This window comes from Nipponia nippon, unplaced genomic scaffold (assembly GCF_047370975.1).
Source record: "Nipponia nippon isolate SJK-2023a ecotype South Korea unplaced genomic scaffold, ASM4737097v1 scaffold_30, whole genome shotgun sequence".
Lineage (NCBI taxonomy): Eukaryota > Metazoa > Chordata > Aves > Pelecaniformes > Threskiornithidae > Nipponia > Nipponia nippon.
In genome coordinates, this window is record NW_028262348.1 from 2,774,853 (window position 1) to 2,795,048 (window position 20,196).

The 20,196-nt window shown below is 66.8% G+C and overlaps 3 protein-coding genes across 7 annotated transcripts; 2 read left to right on the forward strand and 1 right to left on the reverse strand.

Moving 5' to 3' along the window:
• Positions 1-952: 952 nt before the first annotated feature.
• SLC8B1 (solute carrier family 8 member B1) lies at positions 953-6,991 on the reverse strand. 2 transcript variants are annotated; one of them, XM_087768481.1, is made up of 15 exons: positions 6,315-6,991; positions 5,684-5,836; positions 5,539-5,591; positions 5,378-5,436; positions 5,050-5,154; positions 4,771-4,938; positions 4,579-4,686; positions 4,438-4,494; positions 4,076-4,206; positions 3,738-3,879; positions 3,238-3,359; positions 2,894-3,047; positions 2,728-2,808; positions 2,104-2,168; positions 953-2,017 (listed from the first exon to the last, which is right to left on the reverse strand). In XM_087768481.1, exons 1-15 carry the CDS (start codon positions 6,489-6,491, stop codon positions 1,820-1,822), a joined length of 1,773 nt encoding a protein of 590 aa, XP_087624607.1. In that variant the 5' UTR covers positions 6,492-6,991; the 3' UTR covers positions 953-1,819. The 2 variants fall into 2 exon arrangements, with proteins under 2 accessions (XP_087624607.1, XP_087624606.1); XM_087768480.1 differs by having other exon boundaries at positions 2,894-3,050.
• Positions 6,992-8,758: 1,767 nt separating this feature from the next.
• PLBD2 (phospholipase B domain containing 2) lies at positions 8,759-13,182 on the forward strand. 2 transcript variants are annotated; one of them, XM_087768514.1, is made up of 12 exons: positions 8,759-8,971; positions 9,143-9,236; positions 9,331-9,489; positions 9,928-10,028; positions 10,472-10,686; positions 10,767-10,861; positions 10,934-11,094; positions 11,243-11,338; positions 11,690-11,761; positions 11,875-12,027; positions 12,181-12,343; positions 12,493-13,077. In XM_087768514.1, the coding sequence occupies exons 1-12, from the start codon at positions 8,769-8,771 to the stop codon at positions 12,658-12,660; spliced, it is 1,680 nt and encodes a 559-aa protein (XP_087624640.1). In that variant the 5' UTR covers positions 8,759-8,768; the 3' UTR covers positions 12,661-13,077. The 2 variants fall into 2 exon arrangements, with proteins under 2 accessions (XP_087624640.1, XP_087624639.1); XM_087768513.1 differs by having other exon boundaries at positions 10,767-11,094; positions 12,493-13,182.
• Positions 13,183-14,806: 1,624 nt separating this feature from the next.
• Positions 14,807-18,163, forward strand: SDSL (serine dehydratase like). Of its 3 annotated transcripts, none has more exons than XM_087768811.1 (9): positions 14,807-14,926; positions 15,896-15,916; positions 16,227-16,413; positions 16,506-16,545; positions 16,649-16,788; positions 17,054-17,142; positions 17,250-17,477; positions 17,591-17,715; positions 17,860-18,163. In XM_087768811.1, exons 3-9 carry the CDS (start codon positions 16,246-16,248, stop codon positions 18,051-18,053), a joined length of 984 nt encoding a protein of 327 aa, XP_087624937.1. In that variant the 5' UTR covers positions 14,807-14,926; positions 15,896-15,916; positions 16,227-16,245; the 3' UTR covers positions 18,054-18,163. The 3 variants fall into 3 exon arrangements, with proteins under 3 accessions (XP_087624937.1, XP_087624938.1, XP_087624936.1); XM_087768812.1 differs by having other exon boundaries at positions 14,834-14,926; positions 16,242-16,413; XM_087768810.1 differs by lacking the exon at positions 14,807-14,926 and having other exon boundaries at positions 15,355-15,916; positions 16,242-16,413.
• The last annotated feature ends 2,033 nt before the right edge of the window (positions 18,164-20,196 follow it).

Genomic DNA, 20,196 nt, shown 5'->3' on the forward strand with positions numbered 1-20,196 from the left:
CTGCCCTCCCTCTCTGGTGGCAATTGCTTGCGTGGGCATATTTTGCATGCACGCCCTGCCGAGCTGCTCTGAATTCTTCTGGGCATTGCAAAGCCCAGCTTCCCTTCTGCCCTCCCCCCTGCCCGTTTTTTTCCTAAACATTAAGATAATGCTTTCAAACTTACGCTTTTTAAAGCTACCCCAATGCAGTGTTTAAGGTTAGAAGGTGGTTTTTGAGCCTGTACCTCTGTATTGATACGTTGGCCGCGGTTTTGATTGCTTTAGCCCTGCCGTGTGTGAGGACGTGGGGCTCGTCTCCCCGGATTATTCCGGCAGCTGCTGGTAACTTGTGAGCAGGTTCAGGGCAGAGCCAATAGCTGCAGCCACGGGGAGCGGTATTTTTTTGTGAAAGCCCGTATCTGGTTAGAAAAAGGAGAAATGATCCAGGCCCAGGAGGCGGCTGGCACCCTTAGAAGGGAGCAGGAACCAGGTCTGGCGGTTGTGCTTCTTGCAAAACAGCCCCTGCGGAGCAAAAACGTGGCTGGCTGGCTGTCCGTAACGGCAGTTTGCTTTCTAGCCTGCACCCTGCGGACCCTCCGACGAGGAGCAGCAGCACCAGCCCACCCGCTCCGCTTCTCCTGGGACCGTGGGCTGCCCCGCCGGCGTCCCCGGCCCTGGGGAGCTGAGCAATGCTGACCGCGCGCCGTGATGCTGCACTTCCCAACTAAATGGCTGAGTCAGGCGCATGTGACCGCTGTTGAGAAATCAACTGCTGGTGAACCTGGAGGAAACCACTTCCCCGAGCCGCTGGGAAAACCGTCCTGCGCAGCCGAGGGCGTCCAGCCCCTCTGCCGCCCCGGAGAAGCTACGGGTGCTCCCTCTCCCCCTCCAAGGCGCTGTGCTGGGTGAGGGTTGTGTTACGCTAGCAGAGAGCAGGAGAAAACACCCTCGCAGCAAGCAACACAAGTCGACGTTGGGTTTGTGGTCGGGTTTTTTATTGCAATTTGCAATTTTTTTGTGTGGTGTTTTTTTTTGTTTGTTTGGTTTTTTTTACGGTGCCTAAGCCTAGTCTTGCCAGAGGCTAACACTGTGTGTGGAAACCTCCCAGTCCTTTCCTACAGCTCTGTCCCCCCTAGGAGGAGGAGAAAAGTAGGATCTGAAACTCGGGTTGAAAAACATAGCTTAAAAAAGCAGGGGAAACCAGCCTCCCTGGGTTGGTTTGGGTTTTTTTTTCCCTCCAGCTGTGCTTGCATTAAAACCGAGCACTGTCCTGGAGCTTCGTCTCACCTTAACCCCGTCTCGCTTCGCCTTGGCTGCCGTTTCAAAGCCACATCACGTCCTTTGCAATGACAAACTCGTGCTCAGACCTTCACAGAGTTACCCCGGGTGGCGTGACTGCCCTAGCCCCGTCCCAGAGCAGCCGGGATGGAGACTGGGAGGGGAAAGTAAAGTGGTTGAAGAGGTAAAACCTCTCCTGTCGTGACCCTGGGCTGGAGCTGCCCTCTTCCCTGCCCCTGCCACCGGGACCGGAGGAAGCCGAGGTCTTAACCTGCCTCCTGCTCAGAGCCACCTTGAGTTATACAAGATTAAACAGCGGGGAGAGGCCGTAGCTAATGACTAACAGCTCCTTTTCCCAAAGCACAACCAACCAGCCCCTCTCTGGAAAGCGAAGGCTGGCACGTGATGCCTCCAGCATGTGGTGGCTGCAGCACGGTTGGGGTCAAGGTGCCCTTGTCCGTCTGGCAGGGACAGGGAGAGGGGACAGCGAGGCCCCGATCCGGCAGGGAGGCAGAGCGAGAGCCAGGGATGGATGTGCATCTCCTGCCGGTGGTGGGGCCGGTCAGATGGCGGAGAGACGGATCACCCTGAACTCGGTCAGCAGGGCCACGCAGAGGAAGGCCAGGTAGTAGAGGATGAGGCAGACGCCGTACGCTTTGCCCAGCTGGAAGCACTGCGCCGGCACCGACACAAAGGAGAAGACCAAGCTCAGCCCCAGGGCCCCGGCGAGGATCCAGACCAGGAGGCTGTCGGGCTCCAGCTGCCAGAGAGATGGGGAATGATGGGGAGTGACACCGGGGTCCTGCTGCCAGCCTGACCCGTGCCACCGCGTCGCCGCAGCCCTACCTTCACCACCAGCTGGCTGCTGGTCATCTGCAGCAGGCAGCCGAGTCCCACGCCGACCAGGATGTCTGGGGCACGTTCAGGATGGAGACGCAGCGCAGGGGACCTTGGGGGAGCGACGGAGCCGGCCACCTCCCTCCCGCCCCGGGGAGGGGGAAGCACCGGCCCTTCTCCTCCCTGTCCGCACCCCGTGGCTGTTTGCTAGCCCAAATGGCGAATGCAGGCTGGAGCACTCGAGGAGAGGCTTCAGCCTGGTCTGGGGACCACACAAAGCCTCCCGGAGGGTTGCACGGCCTCTTCCCCTCCTTCCCTTCGGCAGATCCCATATCTGCCAGACTCCAGCCCAAACCCCCACCCCGCCGGGGCTGGGACAGCAGTGGGGACAGGGGGATGCTGCTGGCTCCCTCCCTGCAGCTCCTGCGGTTCACAAATACCACGCCAGTCCCCCCGCACCGTGCGGGCACCGGGGAGGTTGCCAGCATCCCAGGGACCCTGGGATGGATCCTGCCCAGCTCCTGCCCAGGAGTCCCCCAGGAGCAGGGGCTCTCCCTGGACTGCAGGCAGGGAAACTGAGGCAGCCCCTGCCCCAAGTACCACCACCACCTCCCCCCGGCACCCGAAGGATACTGAAGATGATGCCCCCGAAGCAGGCAGAGAAGGCCATGCGGGGGTAGCCCTGCCGTGCCATGGTGAGGTCGGAGAAGGTATCTGCAGAGGGAGAAGGGGAGACCTTGGGGGGTGCCAGGAGGATGGGTACGCCCTGGGTGGCACCGGGACACCGCAGAGCCCTTACCGCCGATGCTGTTGCCCCAGGCCAGCAGTGTCAAGCCCAGCACGGTGTTGCTCAGCTGGAAGATGATGCCCAGGGTCCGGAGGATGTTCACCAACTCCGTGGCCGCGGCGTTGATCCACATGGCACTGGCCAAAAACCCGAGGAAGGCAAATACCTGCTGGGCAGAGGGGTAAGCTGGTCCCTGGGTGCGTCCCACAGGACCCGGCACCTCCAGCCAGCCGTGTCCCTCCTGGGGCCACTGGGGACCTGGGGAAGGAGGTCCTGGCTCCTGCTCTGCCCCAGCCCAGTTTGGAGCTGGCTGGGCTGGTCCCTGGTGGGGCATTCAGGGGTGGGGGGCACCTTACGCAGTGGTACTTGGGTGGCTCCTCGTTGCTTGTGGTGATGAAGATGATGATGGCCAGGACAGAGCCAACCAGTGTGACCAGTCCCCAGACTGGGAAGATGCCCTGGATCAGGTACAGCCCATCTGCAGGTGGTGGAGAGAGGGGGCATCAGAGCGGCCCCGCCAGCACCACATGGGCTGGGGCAGGATCCCACCAGGTTGTGCTATGAGGGAAAGCCTTGTCCCCTAAAGCCACCTCTACCCTAAGCCCTCGCAGGGCTGCTCCCCTCTGTGCCTCAGTTTCCCCAGGCAGGCGAAGCCTGCCCCATTTTTCCCCCAGGACATGGATGCTCAGGGGGAGGACAGAGCCACGGAGCTGCAAACCAGGCCCCCCAGCTTGGCTCTTTGCTGGTTCATCCTCCCCTCCCCACATGGGGTGCCAGCTCCCAAGGGTTCCTGCGGTCCCCAGGGCTTTAGTGGCCATCTCGGTCCTGTCCCCTCCGGGGCGTCCAGGGCTCTTACAGGCGCCTGACTTCAGGGTGAGGACGCAGACCAGGGGGCTGGTGAGGATGTGCAGGCAGTTGAGGGGTCTCTTCCAGTTCAAGTCGTCCTTGTCAGGGTCCACGACGGGAACGGTGAGCAGCAGCACCAGCTCCACAGGCACCTGGGAGGAGCGGCTGTGAGCCAGAATGGGGGACCCCCAAGAGGGGACACCCCGGGAGGAGCCCCGGGGCCTGTCCCCCACCCGCGTGTCCTTGTCCCACCATCCCCACTGCAAAGCCCAGGGCTGACGCAGCCCCAGTGGGGAGGGGGACGCCCCGTGCGGGGGCTCCTCCCGGCTCCGGTCCCCCGCCACTCACCTTGAAGACCTTGAAGAGCCTCCAGTACCAGGGCTTCCTCCTCCACTTGCGGTAGTCCAAGGGGCTGAGGGCAGTGGTCAGGATGCGCAAGGAGGTCTCCCGGGAGGGGAGCAGGGGCTGGTACTCCTCACCTGCAAGGGGCCATGGTGGCTGAGCGGGGCGGGGGGCTCCCCGGCCCCCCCCAGCCCTTCCAGCATGGGGCTCTGGTTGCCTGTGTGGCCCCACAGAGCCCCACGGCAACACCTGGCCATGGCCGCCCCATGGGCTCGGTCACACCTGCAGCAGCCTGGGGGTCCCCCGGACCCCCGACCACCCCCGAGGACAGAGCGCAGCCGGCCCCGAGCCCACCGGGAACGACGTACCGTAGTCCCCGCTGTTTGTGCCCGAAGACTCCTGCTCTTCGGCATCCGTCGGCATCTCTGGGGGGAAGAGAGAGGAGGGGGGCAGTGGAGGGAGACCCCAGCACGCCGGGGGTCCCGTCGGCACGGCCGGGCGGCCCTTACCTGGCTCCCAGTGTCCGGTGGGGGCCAGCCCTTCGCCCCGCTGCCGCCGGTGAATCCAGGTGCAGAGCACCACAGTGAAGACATAGAAGACGTACAGCCCCAGGTAACCTGGGATGGGGGGAGCGATGGGGGGTCACGGCACCCCCAGGCTGCTCCCACCACCCCCCAGCCCCAGCCCCCCGCGGCGCTCACCCAGAGCCTCTCCCAGCGTGATCCTGCCGAAGTAGAGGACCATGAAGGTGAGGAAGACGGCCACCATGTAGAAGATGACATCCCTGAGGAAGGGCCTGGAGGCGGCCGTGAAGGGCTTGACCAGGGCGATGCCCCCGGCCACCACCGTGGTCACGAACACGCCGGCGCCTGCCAACGCAACGGGTCCCTTTCAGGGGGGGGAGCGTCCCACGGCCCCGCAATGTCCTCCCCACCCGTCACCCCACCCGAGCCGGCAGCCCCCAGTGGGGGCCTCCTTACCAAAGACGGCCCCGATGGCCAGCCCCGCCGTCCGCGGGTCGGAGAAGGCCACCACAGCGCTGAAGACATCTGGTGCCCCATTGCCAAAGGCCAGGAAGGTGACACCATGGAGAGGGGACGTCAAGGAAAAGACCTGGTGGCCTCCTCCCCATAGGGACACAGGGGACCTGCCTGCTCCGGCCACCGCAGGACTCCCTCCCGCCTCTCACCATGCTCCGAATCAGTTTCCCCCGGCACAGCGCCAGGGGAAGAAATGTCCCCATCATGCCACTACCTCCTGTCCCATCCCCACGTCCCCCGTCCCCGGCCAAGGTCCCCCGCAAGGATACTGCCACGTTGTGAGACAGCTTCAGGTTGGTGGAGATGGCCGATAAGTTGGGGCAGAAGCTGGAAGGGCAGAGGAGGCGGAGAGGGTGATGGGGCTGCTCCAGGACCACGGGGCTCCCCGCTCACCCCGGGGACCGTCCCCTCCACCGCGGGGCTACTCACAACTTCTCCGCCGTCACGCCGAGGATGATGAACAGGTACAGGAGCCAGAGAGCCTGCGGGGACAGAGACGGCAGGGAGAGGGGTCTCCCTGGTGGGGTCCCCACCGCACGCCCCCAAAGCCGAGCAGCCCCGCTCCCGTCCTTACGTAGAGGGTGACGGCCAGGGGGAGCAGCCGGTGGGGGAAGACGCAGAAGACCCCCTCGAGGTAGTTGAGGAAGCCACCCTCCAGCCGGCAGTCGGGGTTGCTCCGGACGAAGCGGCACCAGTCGGAGCTGTTGCGTTTCCGCACCTCCCAGCACTGCGGGGCAGAGCGTGGGGTGCTCGGCCAGGCACCCCAAGACCCATCCACCCCCAGCGCCCACCGCCCTGCCACCGGGCCCCCCGCGGGTGACGCTGCCCCTCTGCTGGGCCGCTTTCGGTAGGTCACCGTCACCCCTGCCTCAGTTTCCCCGTCTGTGCTATGTGTGAGTGGGTCAAGGGCTGTGCCAGGACCAGCAGGGGTGCGAGCCCTTGTCCCCATCCCTGTCCCTAGGGTCCCCATCCCTGTCCCTAGGGTCCCGCATCGCCCCCCACCCAACCCTGGCCGTGGGAAGGCGCCGGCCTGGCAAGCGGCGAGGTTTTGGAAGGAGAAAACCAGCAGCGGAGGAAATCCTGGTGAGATCCCGGCTGCGATGGCGGGGACAGGGGAAGCAGGGACGGGATGGGACCCCGCCACCCCGGCAGCACCCACATCCCTCCCGCCGCCCCAAAAACCCCACCGCAACCCCCTCACTCACATCCAGGCCCCGGCCGTGGCTTGGAGCATCCCCCCCGGGAGGGACCGTGTCCCCCGGGGCCAGCGGCAGCGGGGTCCCGGCTGGCTGCGTCCCGCTGTCCCCCACCAGCACCCCGGCTAGGCTCAGCACCCCGGCCAGACTCAGCACCCCGGCCGGCCCCATGGCACCCTGCCCCATGGCCGGGGGGCACCTACGGCTGGCAGCGGCCCCCGGGGAGGGGGAACGGGGGCAGCTCCCGGGCCCCCATCCCGCAGCTCCCCGGGCAGGGCGGGGGGGCGGGGGGGGATTTAAAAATAAATAATTAAAAATCAAATAAAAAATGATAATAATAATGATAAAAGGCACAGCAAGCGGCGGTCAGGCTGAAAAACACGCTGCCACGCCACGTCCACGCCGCGGGGGGCTCAGCCCCGGGGCCGCTCCGCTGCTGGCGCCTGCGGAGCAAAGGGGGGGGGCGTAGCGTGGGAGTGGAGCACCCACGCAGGACCAGGGGACCCGCGGGGCACCCCCACCCCCACCCCAAGCCAGGGAGGGGACGGGGAGACCCCGATGCGGGTGGGGAATGGGGACCCCGGGGTGGGTGGGGGGTCCCGGGATGCTCAGGGGGACCCGGGGACCCCACCCGCGCCGTGGACCCACCGTGGCGGCGCGGCCCCGCTGTCCTGCGCGGGCAGCTGATCCCCCCCCGCCCCCCCGCCTCTTAAAGGGGCCGCCACCCTCCGCTCTTAAAGGGACAGCGCCGCTTTGTTACACGTGGCTGGCAGGGGCTCCGCCGCGGGACGCGGGGCTCCCCGCCCTCCGCTCCGTCCCCCCGCATCCCGGTGCCCACGGGCAGAGGCAGGGCAGAGGCTGGACGCCCACCCTGGGCGCTGCGCCCACCGAGCCCCTCCTTGGGGTGACCCTCTGAGACCGGGCGAGCTCATCGCAGGCATGGCCGAGGACGCTGTCCCCACCGGCGGCGCCCGGAGCTGCCAGGAGCCGGCCGGGTGCTGGGGCAGAGCCCTGCTTTGCCCTGGGCATCCCCCCCAGCCCCTACTTTCTGCCTAACTGGTTTTGCTGGGTTTAGGCCCAATTTTGGTGCTTGCGGCGGGGCTCGGGTGCCTGCCCGCGCAGGCGGTGGGTGCGCTGGGCTCCCACCTTGGTTTCTGCACCCACGTCCCGGTGCACGGCCGGGTCCGGGCGGCCAGCGAGGCCTCGTGCGGCACCAAGCGCGGGAGCGGGGATGCGTGGGCACTGGGCAGTACTGGAAAATTAACCAGCGGCAACTGGGAGCCGCTGGGGCGTGCTGGGCCATGCCGGCATGAACGGTGCCTTTGGGTGCTGCCCTGCCCAGAGCAGCCCCAGGCCTGTGTTGTCTTTTCCAGCTCCGAGGCTGATCCGATAAAGGGCATTACCGGGTCCTCCCCGCCGGGCACGGTGCCCCGGCAGCACCCACACCCACCCCAGCGCCCGCTGGGCGTCCCGGTTCCGCGTGGGCTCCGGAGTTTTGGGGTCAAGCTCCGTCCCCTCCTCGCTGCTCCCTGGCACCCTGCCGTGGCATGGCACGAGCGCGCCAGGCCTCGGGCGGGCGGCTGCGGTGGTACTCAGGGTACCACCGAGCGGGGGGCGACGTGGGGCCGTGCCGTGGGGACTTTATGCGCCCCACGGTGATCTTGTCACCGTGGGTGGGGGGCTCCGAGCCCTCTGCCCCCGCCACGCCGAGTTACCCCACGCCTCGGGGACTTTGCCCGCCAGAGGAGCGGGCAGGGCAGTAGACAGGCGCCGGCCGGGGTTGCACAAGGCTGGGTGCGCCGGGCACCAACACCTCACGTGTCACCCCCGGCCCAAAACACCCGTGGGGCTCGGTGTGTCCCCCCCCACGCTGTCAGGCTTCCCCTGAGCTGCTCCCCACGGGCTGCACCCGCTGGGGCTGGACCCCACGGGGGACACGCCGGGTTCCCCACGGCGGGGGGGCCCACGCGTGCTCCCCACTGGTGGGGCTGGGGTGGGGGGGGGGCGTGAACCTGCGCACATCTCCCCTGGGCGTGGGGCTGGGGGCTGGCGGAGAGGGGGGAGATTTGGGGGGCGTGGGTGCGTGCGTGGGGTTGGGATTAGGGGGACACGGGGGGGCTGTGGGGGACACGGGGGGGGCTGTGGGGGACACGGGGTGGCTGTGGGGGGCACGGGGGGGGGCTGTGGGGGACACGGGGTGGCTGTGGGGGGCACGGGGGGGGGGGCTGTGGGGGACACGGGGGGCCTGTGGGGGACACGGGGGGCTGTGGGGGACACAGGGTGGCTATGGGAGACACGGGGGGGCGGTATGGGACACGGGGGGGCTGTGGGGGACACGGAGAGGGCGGTGGGCCGGGCTGCGGGGCCCCCCCACGCCCGCGGAGGAGGCGGGGCTGCGGGGGGCGTGTCTCTCTCCCCGACCACGCCCCTGGTCACGCCCCCTGCCACGCCCCCCTCCCAGCCATGGCGGCGCTGCGGGCGCTGCTGGGGGCCGTCATGGCCGCCGCCCTGGCCGGGGCAGCCCCCGCCGCCGCCGCCGCCGCCCCGCCGCCCCGCAACGTCTCCGTGCTGCTGGAGCCCGGCTCCGGGCGGCTCCGCGTCCTGCCCGGCCGCCACCCCGCCGCCGTCGCCTGGGCCAGCCTCGACGATCGCATCCCCGCCGTCGGGTAGGGACGGGGGGCTCGGAGAGAGCCGAGCGGGAACGGGGCGGCGGGGGTGGCCTTGGGGGAGCCGTCGCGGGTGGGGAGCCCCGTCCCCCCCCCGTGTCCGTGTCCCCCCCCCGTGTCCATGTCTCCCCCCGTGTCCGTGACCCCCCCGTGTCCGTGTCCCCCCCGCAGCTGGGCCTTCCTGGAGGTGACCACCAACGCCTCGTACAACGACAGCCTGCAGGCCTACGCCGCCGGGCTCGCCGAGGCCGCCGTCTCCGAGCAGGTAACGGGTGACCCCTGCGAAATCGGGGTCCCCAGGGGCTCGACGCGGTCTCCCCCCGGCTGACCCCCACCCGTGACACCGCCGCGTCCCCCAGCTGATGTACATGCACTGGATGAACACCATGGTGGGCTACTGCGGCCCCTTCAAGTACGAGAGCGAGTACTGCGAGAAGCTGCGGAGCTACCTCGAGGCCAACCTGGGCTGGATGGAGGAGCAGATGGGCAAGGGGGAGGACCCCGAGTATTGGCACCAGGTGAGGATGGGGTACCCCCACCCAGGGCGACCCCCCGCTCCATCCCCCCGGGCTAACTGGGGCTGTCATCAAGAGGAGGGGACAGGGGTGCTGGGGGTCCTGGCGGGGCTCCAGGCGGGATGATTGGGATCTGGCCACCGTGGATGCTCTGCCCCTGGGCGAGCGGAGGCAACTCGTGACTTCGTCCCTGCCAGAGCCTCACGTGCCGCTGGTGGGATGCGCAGGGGGTGGCTCAGCGCCCTGCGGCCACCGGTGCTGAGTCACAGTCCCGCCAACGGCACCGCTTCCCCCCGTTCCTCCTCCCGCCTCTGTGGCAGCGCCGGGACCCACCGGGTCTGCTGCATCCCCTGATGGAAGGGGGGGACCCCGTCCCCCTGAAATCCATCGCCCCTCTTTCCTGCGGGAGCCGAGGGCCAGCTCTGTCCCCTGTCCCCGCAGGTGCGCCTGGCCCTGCTGCAGCTGAAGGGGCTGGAGGACAGCTACAACGGGCGCCTGGACTTCCCCCGGGGCAGGTTCACCCTGGCACCCTTCGGCTTTCTGTAAGCTCCTCTCGGAGGTGATGGAGAGTGGGGGGCGGTTGCCCCCGGGGTTGGGGTGCTGCTGGTGGGGGAGACCATGGGGATGGTTCCTGGATGTCTAGGGACGCCCGGTTCTGCTCCCAGTCGCCCTCACCCACCTTTTCTGGGTGCTTGTTCTCTGCTGCGAGGGCAGGATGGAGCCAAGGCAGGTGCTCCTCCTCCCCAGCACCATGGGCTGGGTGGTGGGTGCCCCCCCAGGCCTGCTGCAGCCCCCTGCCTCAGTTTCCCCACCGCTGTGCTCACCCTTCCCTCCCTGCTCAGGCTGCTGGGGTGCTCGTGCCTGCACTGGGATGGGATGGAGAAACACCCTGCAGCCCAGACAGACGGACAGAGAGCTCGGAGCCAGCTCGGCTCTGGGGCCAGGCTGTCCCCCACCCGATACCCCGTGTCTCGCTTCCCCCCAGCCTGCTGCAGTTGGGGGGTGACCTGGAGGACCTGGAATCTGCCCTGAACCGCTCCTCCCCTGGACGCGTCCTGGGCTCGGGCTCCTGCTCTGCCCTCCTCAAGCTGCTGCCGGGCCACCGGGATCTCCTGGTCGCCCACGACACCTGGACCTCCTACCAGTCCATGCTGCGCGTCATCAAGAAGTACACGCTGCCCTTCCGCGCCTCGGCCGGCGGTGCGTGGGCTGGGCTGGGGGGGGCTGCGGCTGACACCCCCCTTCTGATTCTCCCCTGCTTTTGCATCCCTTCCCTCCAGGCAACTCTCAGATCCCCGGGAGCATCCAGGTGTTTTCCTCCTACCCTGGCGCCATCTTCTCTGGGGATGACTTCTACCTCCTCAGCAGTGGGTTGGTGAGTGGGGGTCTGGTCCTGGGGGACCCCTTCCCAGCCCCACCGCCCTGCCCATCGCTCCCCTCCCCACAGGTAGCACTGGAAACCACCATCGGGAACAACAACCCAGCACGATGGAAGTACTTGGACCCACGGGGCAGCGTCCTGGAGTGGCTGAGGAACATCGTGGCCAACCGCCTGGCCCGCAGCGGTCCCGAGTGGGCCGCCGTCTTCCGACGGTTCAACAGCGGCACGTGAGCGGGGCAGGATGGGGCGCGGGAATCCCCCCCGACTGTCATGGGGAGGGGGGATCAGATGGAGGGATGCTCCCCTCAGGCAGCGGGGATGTGCCCGGGGAGAGGCCGGCTGCCGGAGGGGTGTTTCCCTCCTTCTCCGTGCCAGGTACAACAATCAGTGGATGGTGGTGGACTACAACGCCTTCACGCCGGGGAGAGCGAGCCCGCCGCAGGGCGTGCTGACCGTGCTGGAGCAGATCCCGTGAGTACCCCCGTTCTTCCCCGAGTGCTGGCTACTCCGCTGAGCCATGGTGGAAGCGTTTCTTCCCAGAGCCCCGTCCCCACGGATTTTTTGGTCCTAAGGGTCCCATCTGCCCCAGCGCAATGGGTGGGAGTTGGGTGATGGGGATGCAAATGCAGGCAGGAGCTGCCTGCGCTGCCAGCCTGCAGCTGAAGGCTCTCGGGGATGCTTGTATGCAGGTGATGGGTGCCCGGCGCCCCTGCCTGGGGTGGGAATGGGACCCCCAGCTGGGCTGCCCCCCTTCCCAGCACGTCCCCCCGTCCCCGCTTGATTTCACCATCTGCCCTGACCGATGCTCTTCTCCCAGCGCAGGGGCCTGGTGATGGCGGCCGATCAGACGGAGCTGCTGTACCAGCAGGGCTACTGGGCCAGCTACAACGTGCCGTGAGCTCCGTCCAGCCTCATCCCACCCTACTGGTGCCCCATAGAGGGGGGGCAGCCAACGCTGGCCTTGCCCCCCGCCGTTGGGTGCTGACTCGCTGGGTCCCCCACCCCAGGTACTTCGAGGAGATCTTCAACGCCAGCGGGAACCTGGAGCTGGTGAAGAAATACGGTGACTGGTTCACCTACGACAAGAACCCGCGCGCCCAGATCTTCCGCCGGAACCAGACGCTGGTCCGCGACCTGGACTCCATGGTCCGCCTGATGCGGTGGGTGCTGGGGACCCCCCAGACCTGGGTGTGTGGTTCCCCCCCCCCAGGGATTTGCAACCCTTGGGGGTGATTTTTTTCATCGTTATAAATTTATATACATTTTCTTTCCCTCCCCACCTTCACCGTGACTCCCGCTTGGCCACTTCACAGGTCCAACAACTACCTGCGGGACCCGCTGTCACGGTGCAGGGGCTGCGACCCCCCCCAGAACGCGGAGAACGCCATCTCCGCCCGCTCCGACCTCAACCCCTCCAACGGCACCTACCCCTTCCCGGCCCTGCGCCAGCGCTGCCACGGCGGCACCGACATGAAGGTGGAGGAGATGGGGTGGGACTGGGGGGGAGCTGGAGGTCCCCTCTTTGGGGGTGCACCCCCCTCCGACAGCTCCCCCTGGGCTGCGTTTCCCCTTCCCTGTGTTGATTTGCACCCCTGCTTTTTCTTCCCGCTGCCCCCCAACACCAGGTCACTTCCTCGGGCATGGCCCCCACCTTCGGGCTGGTGGCCGCCAGCGGTCCCGCCTGGGACGACGTGCCCCCCTTCCGCTGGAGCGCCTCCCCCTGCAGCACCCTGCTGCACATGGGCCACCCCGACCTCTGGACCTTCCCTCCCATCAAGGTCCGCTGGGATTGAGCGGCCGCCGCCGGGCTGAACCTGTCCGTCTGTCCATCTGCAGGCATCCGTCCATCCGCGGGCGTCTGTCCCGCGTGGGGACCCCTTTGGGGGGGCAGCGCTCCTGGCTCTTCCCTTGTCTGCAGGGGGCCTGGCTTTGGGTGCAAGGGGGGGGTCCCCTGCACCCCCAGCTCTTTCTGCTTCTGCCTCTCGCTGCCGCATCCCTGCGGCGCCGGCTGTGCTGCGCAAGGGGCCGTGCCCCCTCCCCGCCCGGGGGCTCCGGCCCCGGGTTCAAGCCTGGTACAGGGGGGGCTCTTCCCAGAAAAGGGGGGGTTCCTGGGAGGCTGGGGCTCGCCCACGGGGCAGAGAGGATGGGAGTGAGCTGGTTTGGCTGTGACAAATAAAGCGGTCTGGGTGCAGCGGAGGTGGTGGCTGTGCTTTGTGCTCTGCTGAGATTCTCTGGTGTCTTGTATAAGGGTTGGGCTCACGCGGCGGTCTTCTCCCCTCAAATTAACGGGGTGCTCCCTGCTTCTCCGCTGCTTCCCACTGGGAGAGCGTGCAGCCAGCCAGGCCGGGCTCTTTTGGGGTGCAGGCTGCTAAGGTTTCTTTGCTGCTGCATCAGGCTGGGTACCCGGTGTGGGGCAGAGCTGCTGAAAGGGGGAAGCCCAGGCTGTGGGATGGAGGGGGGAGGTCCCAGCGCTCGCCCCCCAGGACGGGGTGACCGTCCTCATCCCTTTTGTCTTCCCCTCCTCTGCCACCTGTGTCCCCCCAGCCCCGAAACCCCCATTGCAAAATCCTCTTACCTCAGCTCCCTTGATCCGCTCTGCCTCGTTAGGAATAACGAGGTCATTACTGGGGGATTAATGAGCTGGTGCTCGGCAGCGCTTTGAAGGCGCCAGGTTCCCACCAGGGCTGGGGGCCCCTGCAGCTCCCTGGGGGCTGCGCGGGGCTGGGTTGCAGCAGGTTTGGGTTGTTGGGGTGCCAGCACCCCAAAAGCTGGGATGGGTGCCCTGGAGAGGGAGGGGTGTCCAAAACCTGCTGTGCTGGGGGGGGTGAGGGGGTTGCAGGTGAGGTGGCAGAGCCTGTGCTCGTGTCCCCTGCTGTCCCCAGGGAAAGGGGTGCTGGGGGGGGTCCCTGTGCCTCAGTTTCCCTGGGGAGGAGGAGGTCACTGCCACCCAGTGACAGGGCAGCGAGGAGGGACGGGCACATCGGTGCCAAGGACGGGGCACCCTGGAAACGCAGCGGCGGCTGCGTTGCTGCTTCCCTTTGGTTTTTTTTTTATTTTCTTAAAAGCAGACAAACAAACAGAAATGGTTAAATACCACCTCCGCTGCAGCAGCCAGCAGCTGAGGCCATGTCACCCAGGGACCCTGGCCAGGGGACGTGACCGGGTGACAGCCTGGCATCGCCTTCCCCAGGACAGGGATGCAGCCAAGGGGGAGACGGGGAGGGGGGTGTGGGGTGGAAAAGGACCCCAGAGCACCCCAGGGCTGAGCCGAAACATGGTGCCCTCGCCGAGGGGGTCCCCAGCCTCCTCCCTGTGAGTGGGGGGGGGGCTCCTTGCACCCCTTCCCCAGGGCCCAGCCCCAGGGAAGCACTTGCAGCCCCTCTGCCCACTGGGGGGGGGGGGGGGGTGTCGCTCCATGGGCCCCCAGGGGAGCTGGACCTCCTGTGCCTCCCCCCACCGTGGTGTCCCCATTCAAGAAATCCTCATTGTCCCCCACATTTCCAGTCCCTGATGTCCCAAAAGCAGCGTGGCTCAGTGCAGAGGCACCTGCTCTCTGCAGGCAGTGCTGTGCCTCTGTGCTGACACTGCCTGTGCTGTTCACTCTGAAGCCTAATGATGGTGTAAGCACCAGGGGGGTAGTTCATTCATTGCCACTAAAGGCCAGTCCCCTCAGGGACAGGGCTGTTCTGGAGCTTGTGCCCTGCTTGGTGCCTGTCACCAGGGGGGCTTTGCAGCGCCCTTTGGGTCAGGGGACCGAAATCTGGTATTCCAGGGCCTGTTTCACTTCTCTCCACCTGGCAGTGGGACAGAGCTGGGGAGGGAAGAGGGGGGTTCCCAGTGCACCTCTTTCGGTGGTGTCGTGGCTGTGTCTTGTGTGTGTGCCAGCTCGTGTGCCGCAGGCCCCCCTTGGGACCCCGGTGGAGCCACCACGGAAGGGGACGGGACTAACCTTGTGCCAAAGGGCCCTGCTTTCAGACACTGCCAGGGAGAGACCTTCCTCCAGACACCACCTTCCTCCTCCTCGCCTGTCCAGAACAGAGCCAGCCCCTCTGTGCAGAGGTAGGGTACGTGCTGGGGGGACCCTTACCCTGGCGGGTGTCACCAGGGCTGGGTGACAAGAAGGGGTGTCCTGAAGGAAAGGGGGGGGCTCTGCCTGCTTTGCCTGGGGGTCCCTGGGTGCTGCTGGACCTCGGGGCTCAGCCGGGCTCTGGCTGGGTCCCTCCGGGACCTCCATCTCCAAGGGATGCTCGTGGGGCACTTGCACAAGCCGTGCAGGGACCATTCCCCCCCAGACCCCTCCTGCCTGGGGGGTGCCTGCCTTGCCCAGCCGGGGCTGGGGGGGTCTCGTCCTGGGGGCCTTACCCAGCCGGCAGGGCTGAACCCCCTGGGGACACGCAGCTCGGAGAGGGGCCCGGGGCTGCCGCGGAGCAGGGGGCTTGGCGGGGCAGGCATAGGGGTGCGATGGCTCATTTGGAGGTGATGGGGGGGGTCTCGGCTGCCTGCCAGGGATTTGGGGCGCACAGGCTGCCCTCGCTACACCAGGGGTCCGGGTCAAATGGGCAAAGTCCTCATATCCACTGGGACATGTTTCTGGCTGGACCCGAGAAGAGCCGGTGGTTGTGCCCAGCTGGCGGGGGCAAACCCTCGGGGACCCCCAAAGTCATTTGGGAGCTGCCTCTCCTTTTCCCCCCGTCTCCTGGGTGCCCACATCACATCCCCTGGGCATGCGAAGGCTGCTGGGATTTGGCTGCCGGGGCCGCACGTGGCTGTCCCCGCCAGGGCACCCGGCACCGTGCCCGGACCATGGCTGGGTGCTTTCGGCACAGATCCAGCCCCATGGTTGGAAAAACCCGCCTGGTGCTGAGCAAACAGCCGGGGCCAGGGCAATGTTTAACCCCTGCCCCTCGCCCCGCTGGGCCACTGGACACGGGGACCTGGGGACACCGCCACGGCCCCTCCGACGTCTCCTCTTCCTCCTCTGTCCCCAAACTCTGTTGCGGCTGCGGGCGAGGAGCTGGGGACACACAGCGAGGCCCCACGGGACACCAGGTAATCCCTGCTGTGGGGTGGCCCTGGCTCAGGGGACAGGGTGTGCGGGGGACACCTGGGGACACTGGGGGCTTGGGGACCAGGAGGATGCAGGAGGGGGTGGCCCAGCTTGCCAGGGCAGGGAGGGCCCCTCGCTGCGCCCCAGTGCTCGGTGCTGCTGCATCCCGGAGATGGGAGGGGACGCTGGGGACAGCCTTGTCCCTCCTGAGGGGCTCCTGTGCCCTGTACCGAGCCCAGGACGGGCAGCAGGGCCACGGGGGGGGGGAACCCTCGGGGAGCAGCCGGCGGCTCCCCCACCTCTCCCTGGCAGAGCATCCATCGCCAGGGCCATGGCAGCCCCGTTCGGCGGGGGCAAGAAGCCCTTCCACATCGTCTCGCCCGTCCTGGAGAGCCTGCCCCTGTCCAAGGCGGCGGGCACCAAGGTCTACATGAAGCTGGAAAATGTCCAGCCCACGGGCTCCTTCAAGATCCGCGGCATCGGCCACCTCTGCCAGGAGGTGAGCGTGGGCACGCGTGGGCTCGTGCCCTTACGGGGGGGACGGCGGGGGGACACAGCCATCCCCTTCCCTCCTTCCCTCCTGCCTTTCAGGCTGCCAAGAAGGGCTGCCGCCACTTCGTTTGCTCCTCAGGTAACTGGGGTCTAAACTGAGGGGGGGGAGCTATTGGGGATGCTCATGAGAAATACGGGGGTGCAGGGAGGGATGAGCCCTGCCTGACCCCTGCTTTCCTCAGGGGGTAACGCAGGTCTGGCAGCGGCGTACGCGGCCAAGAAGCTGGGGATGCCAGTCACCGTCGTGGTCCCCAGCACCACTGGCACCGCCACCGTGCGCAAGCTGGAGGAGCTGGGGGCGGAGGTGGAGGTCTCTGGCCAGGTACCCCTCCAGCAGCCCCCCAGAACTGGGGTCTGGGGGTACCAGAGGGGGCTGAGCCTGAGCTCAGCCTGCTCTGCGATGCCGGGGATGTGCATGGCAAACCCCATCCCGAAATGTCCCCCACCTGCATCCCCTCCACCCGGCATTGCGGCAGGGTCACCCCGGGGACCCCCACCTCAGCCCAGTGCCCCGCGGTGACAAGGGACCCATCTTCGGGGTGCAAGGGCTGGATGTGGCCCCGCTGAGCCCCCATTGCCCCCCCCAGGTGTGGGATGAAGCCAACAGGCGAGCCCTGGAGCTGGCACAGACCGAGGGTTGGGTCAGCATCCACCCCTTCGACCACCCCTTGGTGTGGTGAGTGCTGCCAGGGCTCAGCTCCTGCCCCCGGTCCCCATCCCCGGGGTCCCGGCTGGCTCCGGGTGCCCCCGGGCCACATCCTCCCACGCCGCCTCGCCCTGCAGGCAGGGTCACGCCAGCCTGGTCCGGGAGCTGAAGGACTCGCTGGAGACCAAACCGGACGCCATCCTGCTGGCAGTGGGCGGCGGGGGGCTGCTGGCGGGTGTCGTGGCCGGCCTGCGCCAGGTGGGCTGGCAGGACATCCCCATCGTCGCCGCCGAGACCCGGGGGGCTCACAGCTTCCATGAGGCGCTGGCGGCCGGCCGGCTCGTCTCTCTCCCCGACATCACCAGGTGAGGTGGGCTTTGTGGGAGCGGCCATGCGTGCAACGAGTTGGCGGGTCTCAGCCCAGCTCACTGAAGGGTCCCGGGACCACCCTGACTGCCTTCCTCCCCTCCTCTCCCAGCGTGGCCAAGTGTCTGGGAGCCAAGATGGTGGCGGCACGGGCGCTGGAGTGCGCCCAGGAGTGCCAGGTCATCTCCCAGGTGGTGGAGGACACGGAGGCTGTGCGAGCCGTGGAGCAGTTCCTGGGTGAGCAGGGTCCAGCCAGGCATGGCAGGGGCGAGAGGGACACTACCGGCTCTTGGGACTGGTCTGGGACTTGCCAGAGTCAGGGGGCTGATGGGGACGGGGTGGGCGGGCGGCTCAGGGTGTCCCCCCGCTTTGTTCCCGCAGACGACGAGAGGATGCTGGTGCAGCCGGCGTGTGGGGCCGCCCTGGCCCTGCTCTACACGGGGCGGCTGCAGCGGCTGCAGCGTGAGGGGCGGCTGCGGACCCCGCTGGCCTCCGTGGTGGTGGTGGTGTGTGGGGGCGGCAGCATCCAGGCGGCCCAGCTGCGGGCCCTGAAGAGCCAGCTGGGGCTGGAGTGACTCCCACCCCGCGGAGGGGGATGCGACGGAGCCCTGCCGGCACCCTCTGCTTGCTTTCCTTCCAAAATAACCAAAATAAAACCCCGCTGCCTGGCGGACGCGGTGCCAGACTCCTCCCGCAGCCTCTGCCCCAGCACACAGCATCCGTGTAGGGATGGGGAAACTGAGGCACGCAGGGTGGACGAGACCAGGGCTCACACCGCAGGCAGGGACGGAGCCGGGGCCCTGCCTGTGCCTCCCCTGCCAGCCCGATGGCAGGACTGGGGTACACACATCCCGCTCTGCCCTGTGGACACGCCGGGCATCCTCCTCCCCATCCCCAAACCCTCCGTGCCCCCTCCCCGGCTCCTCCCCAGGCTGTTCGGACTGCAGCTCCCCACCTCAATTAGCAAGCGCTCCCTCTCTGACTAATTACTTTGCTACTGTCTTTATGCATTATTATTCTAATGATTATTAATTATTACAATCTTCTCCCATTCCTGCCGCGCTGTCTGCGGTCAGAAGAGAACAACACGCACGGACCCGCTTGTTACAGTGATTTATTGGCGGAGCTCCCCAGCTGTGTTTAACACCCGTGGGCTCCGAGGTGCACCGACACGCTCGTGCGTGTGTGCGTACCCCATCCCGGAGCCTCCATGATCCCCCTTTTTTCCCCCCCATCCCATTCTTTTTCCCATTCCCCCCTTTCCTCCAGGCTTTCCTGCTCACCCCCATTCCCGCTCCCTGGTGCTGCATTTGCTTTTAGCCCTTTGCTATTGCTCCTCCTGGGGTTTTTCGTGTCCCCCCAGTGATGCTTCTCCCCCCTCCTTCCTCCCATCCCCGGGCGATGCGGGGTCTCGATCCCACTGGGGCTCCCCAGCTGAGCCCATGCCCCAGGCATCCCCCGGTGAGGCCGGGCACGGAGACAAGCCCTTTCCTGCCCCAAAACCCTTCTCACCCTCCTCCTCCTCGCCTTCGGAGCAGAGGGAGCTCAGCCCCAGGACCAGCTCAGCCCCTGGATCGCAGGCATCCCCCCCCCAGGCCCTTTCCCCTGGCCGGGCGCCTGCCCCGGGACCCGGCTGCCAGCCCCGCAGGAGCACCCTCCCCGCCTTCGGCCCTTTCCCCCTCTCCCCCAGTGCATCCCACCGGCCAGGCCAGCACCCCCAGATGCTTCTTGGAGGCCAAAACCCCATAAATCAAAACTCTGCCGCTCCATTGTGAGCAATATCTTATGTAAAAAGGTGTTTCCAGGGAGCACCGAAGGCTGGAGAATCCTATTACGAGGCACACTATTAATTATAAGGAGTCAGCCCAACCTACTCCAGCAATTTTTTATCCCAGGTCCAAAACCTGATTACTTTCCACCTTCTGCAGACCTTCCCTTCAAAAAAAAAAAAAAAAAAAAAAGAAAAAAAAAAAAGGGAAAAAGGTCAGGAGAAAAAAAAATAGCATTGATGTTTGCCCAACAGCTTTTGAAAAGAAGTTTATTCCCAGGACTGACGCTGCTCTGCCGGGGCTCGGGGCAGCCGGGAGCTCGCGGCGGTGTTTCCCCAGCACGGTCCCACGGGGGTTATGCTGGCGGTGACACGGGCACGGCCGCGGGGCTTGAGGTGACGCCCCGAGCACCCCAACAGGGAGCTTTGCCCCCTTCTTGCCTTGACAAGGGAGCGCTCGGGCTTTGGGTGCCAGCTGAGGGGGACTGGGCCTTGGATGTCCCCGGCAGGGGTGCGGGGGTGCAGGTTATCTGGGGGACACCCTGCCAGGGGTGGGCATGGCCCCAGCTGGTGGGGGGTCACCCATGGTCACCCTGCAGCCGGAGACAGGCGTGAACCCTGGGTGCTGGTGCCTTCTTGGGACTGCTGGGGTGATGGGGACCAGGGACCTCCACCGTGGCTGCGATGGGGCCCCCAACCTCAGTTCTGATGCCGTACGCCGACCCTGGTCGCAATGGGGACCCCAAACCCAGCTGTGGTGAAGGGCTGGGATAACCAAGGGGCTGAACCCAGCTGCTCCCTGCAAGGCCAGCTCCGCGTCCCACGGCCTGGATCCGGCCCCTGGGCTTTCCCCAGCCATCAGGTCCCTTCTGCCAGCGCCAAGCTGGGTGTTTGCCGGGACGGGCAAGCCCAGGGCAGCAGCAGCCCCTGACCGGGGGGGAAGGTTTGGC

What these genes read in the sequence shown, in the direction of transcription:
- PLBD2 (XM_087768513.1), top strand. Translation starts at nt 8,769, where the DNA reads ATGGCGGCGCTGCGGGCGCTGCTGGGGGCCGTCATGGCCGCCGCCCTG. An exon ending in CTTCCGCGCCTCGGCCGGCG is followed by an intron (nt 10,687 to 10,766) that starts GTGCGTGGGCTG and finishes CCTTCCCTCCAG; the next exon opens with GCAACTCTCAGATCCCCGGG. An exon ending in ACCGTGCTGGAGCAGATCCC is followed by an intron (nt 11,339 to 11,689) that starts GTGAGTACCCCC and finishes CTCCCAGCGCAG; the next exon opens with GGGCCTGGTGATGGCGGCCG.
- SLC8B1 (XM_087768480.1), bottom strand. Translation starts at nt 6,491, where the DNA reads ATGGGGCAGGGTGCCATGGGGCCGGCCGGGGTGCTGAGTCTGGCCGGG. An exon ending in GGCTCTTCAAGGTCTTCAAG is followed by an intron (nt 3,880 to 4,075) that starts GTGAGTGGCGGG and finishes CGCTCCTCCCAG; the next exon opens with GTGCCTGTGGAGCTGGTGCT. An exon ending in CTGGGGCAACAGCATCGGCG is followed by an intron (nt 2,809 to 2,893) that starts GTAAGGGCTCTG and finishes CTCCCTCTGCAG; the next exon opens with ATACCTTCTCCGACCTCACC.
- SDSL (XM_087768811.1), top strand. Translation starts at nt 16,246, where the DNA reads ATGGCAGCCCCGTTCGGCGGGGGCAAGAAGCCCTTCCACATCGTCTCG. An exon ending in CCACTTCGTTTGCTCCTCAG is followed by an intron (nt 16,546 to 16,648) that starts GTAACTGGGGTC and finishes TGCTTTCCTCAG; the next exon opens with GGGGTAACGCAGGTCTGGCA. An exon ending in AGCCGTGGAGCAGTTCCTGG is followed by an intron (nt 17,716 to 17,859) that starts GTGAGCAGGGTC and finishes TTGTTCCCGCAG; the next exon opens with ACGACGAGAGGATGCTGGTG.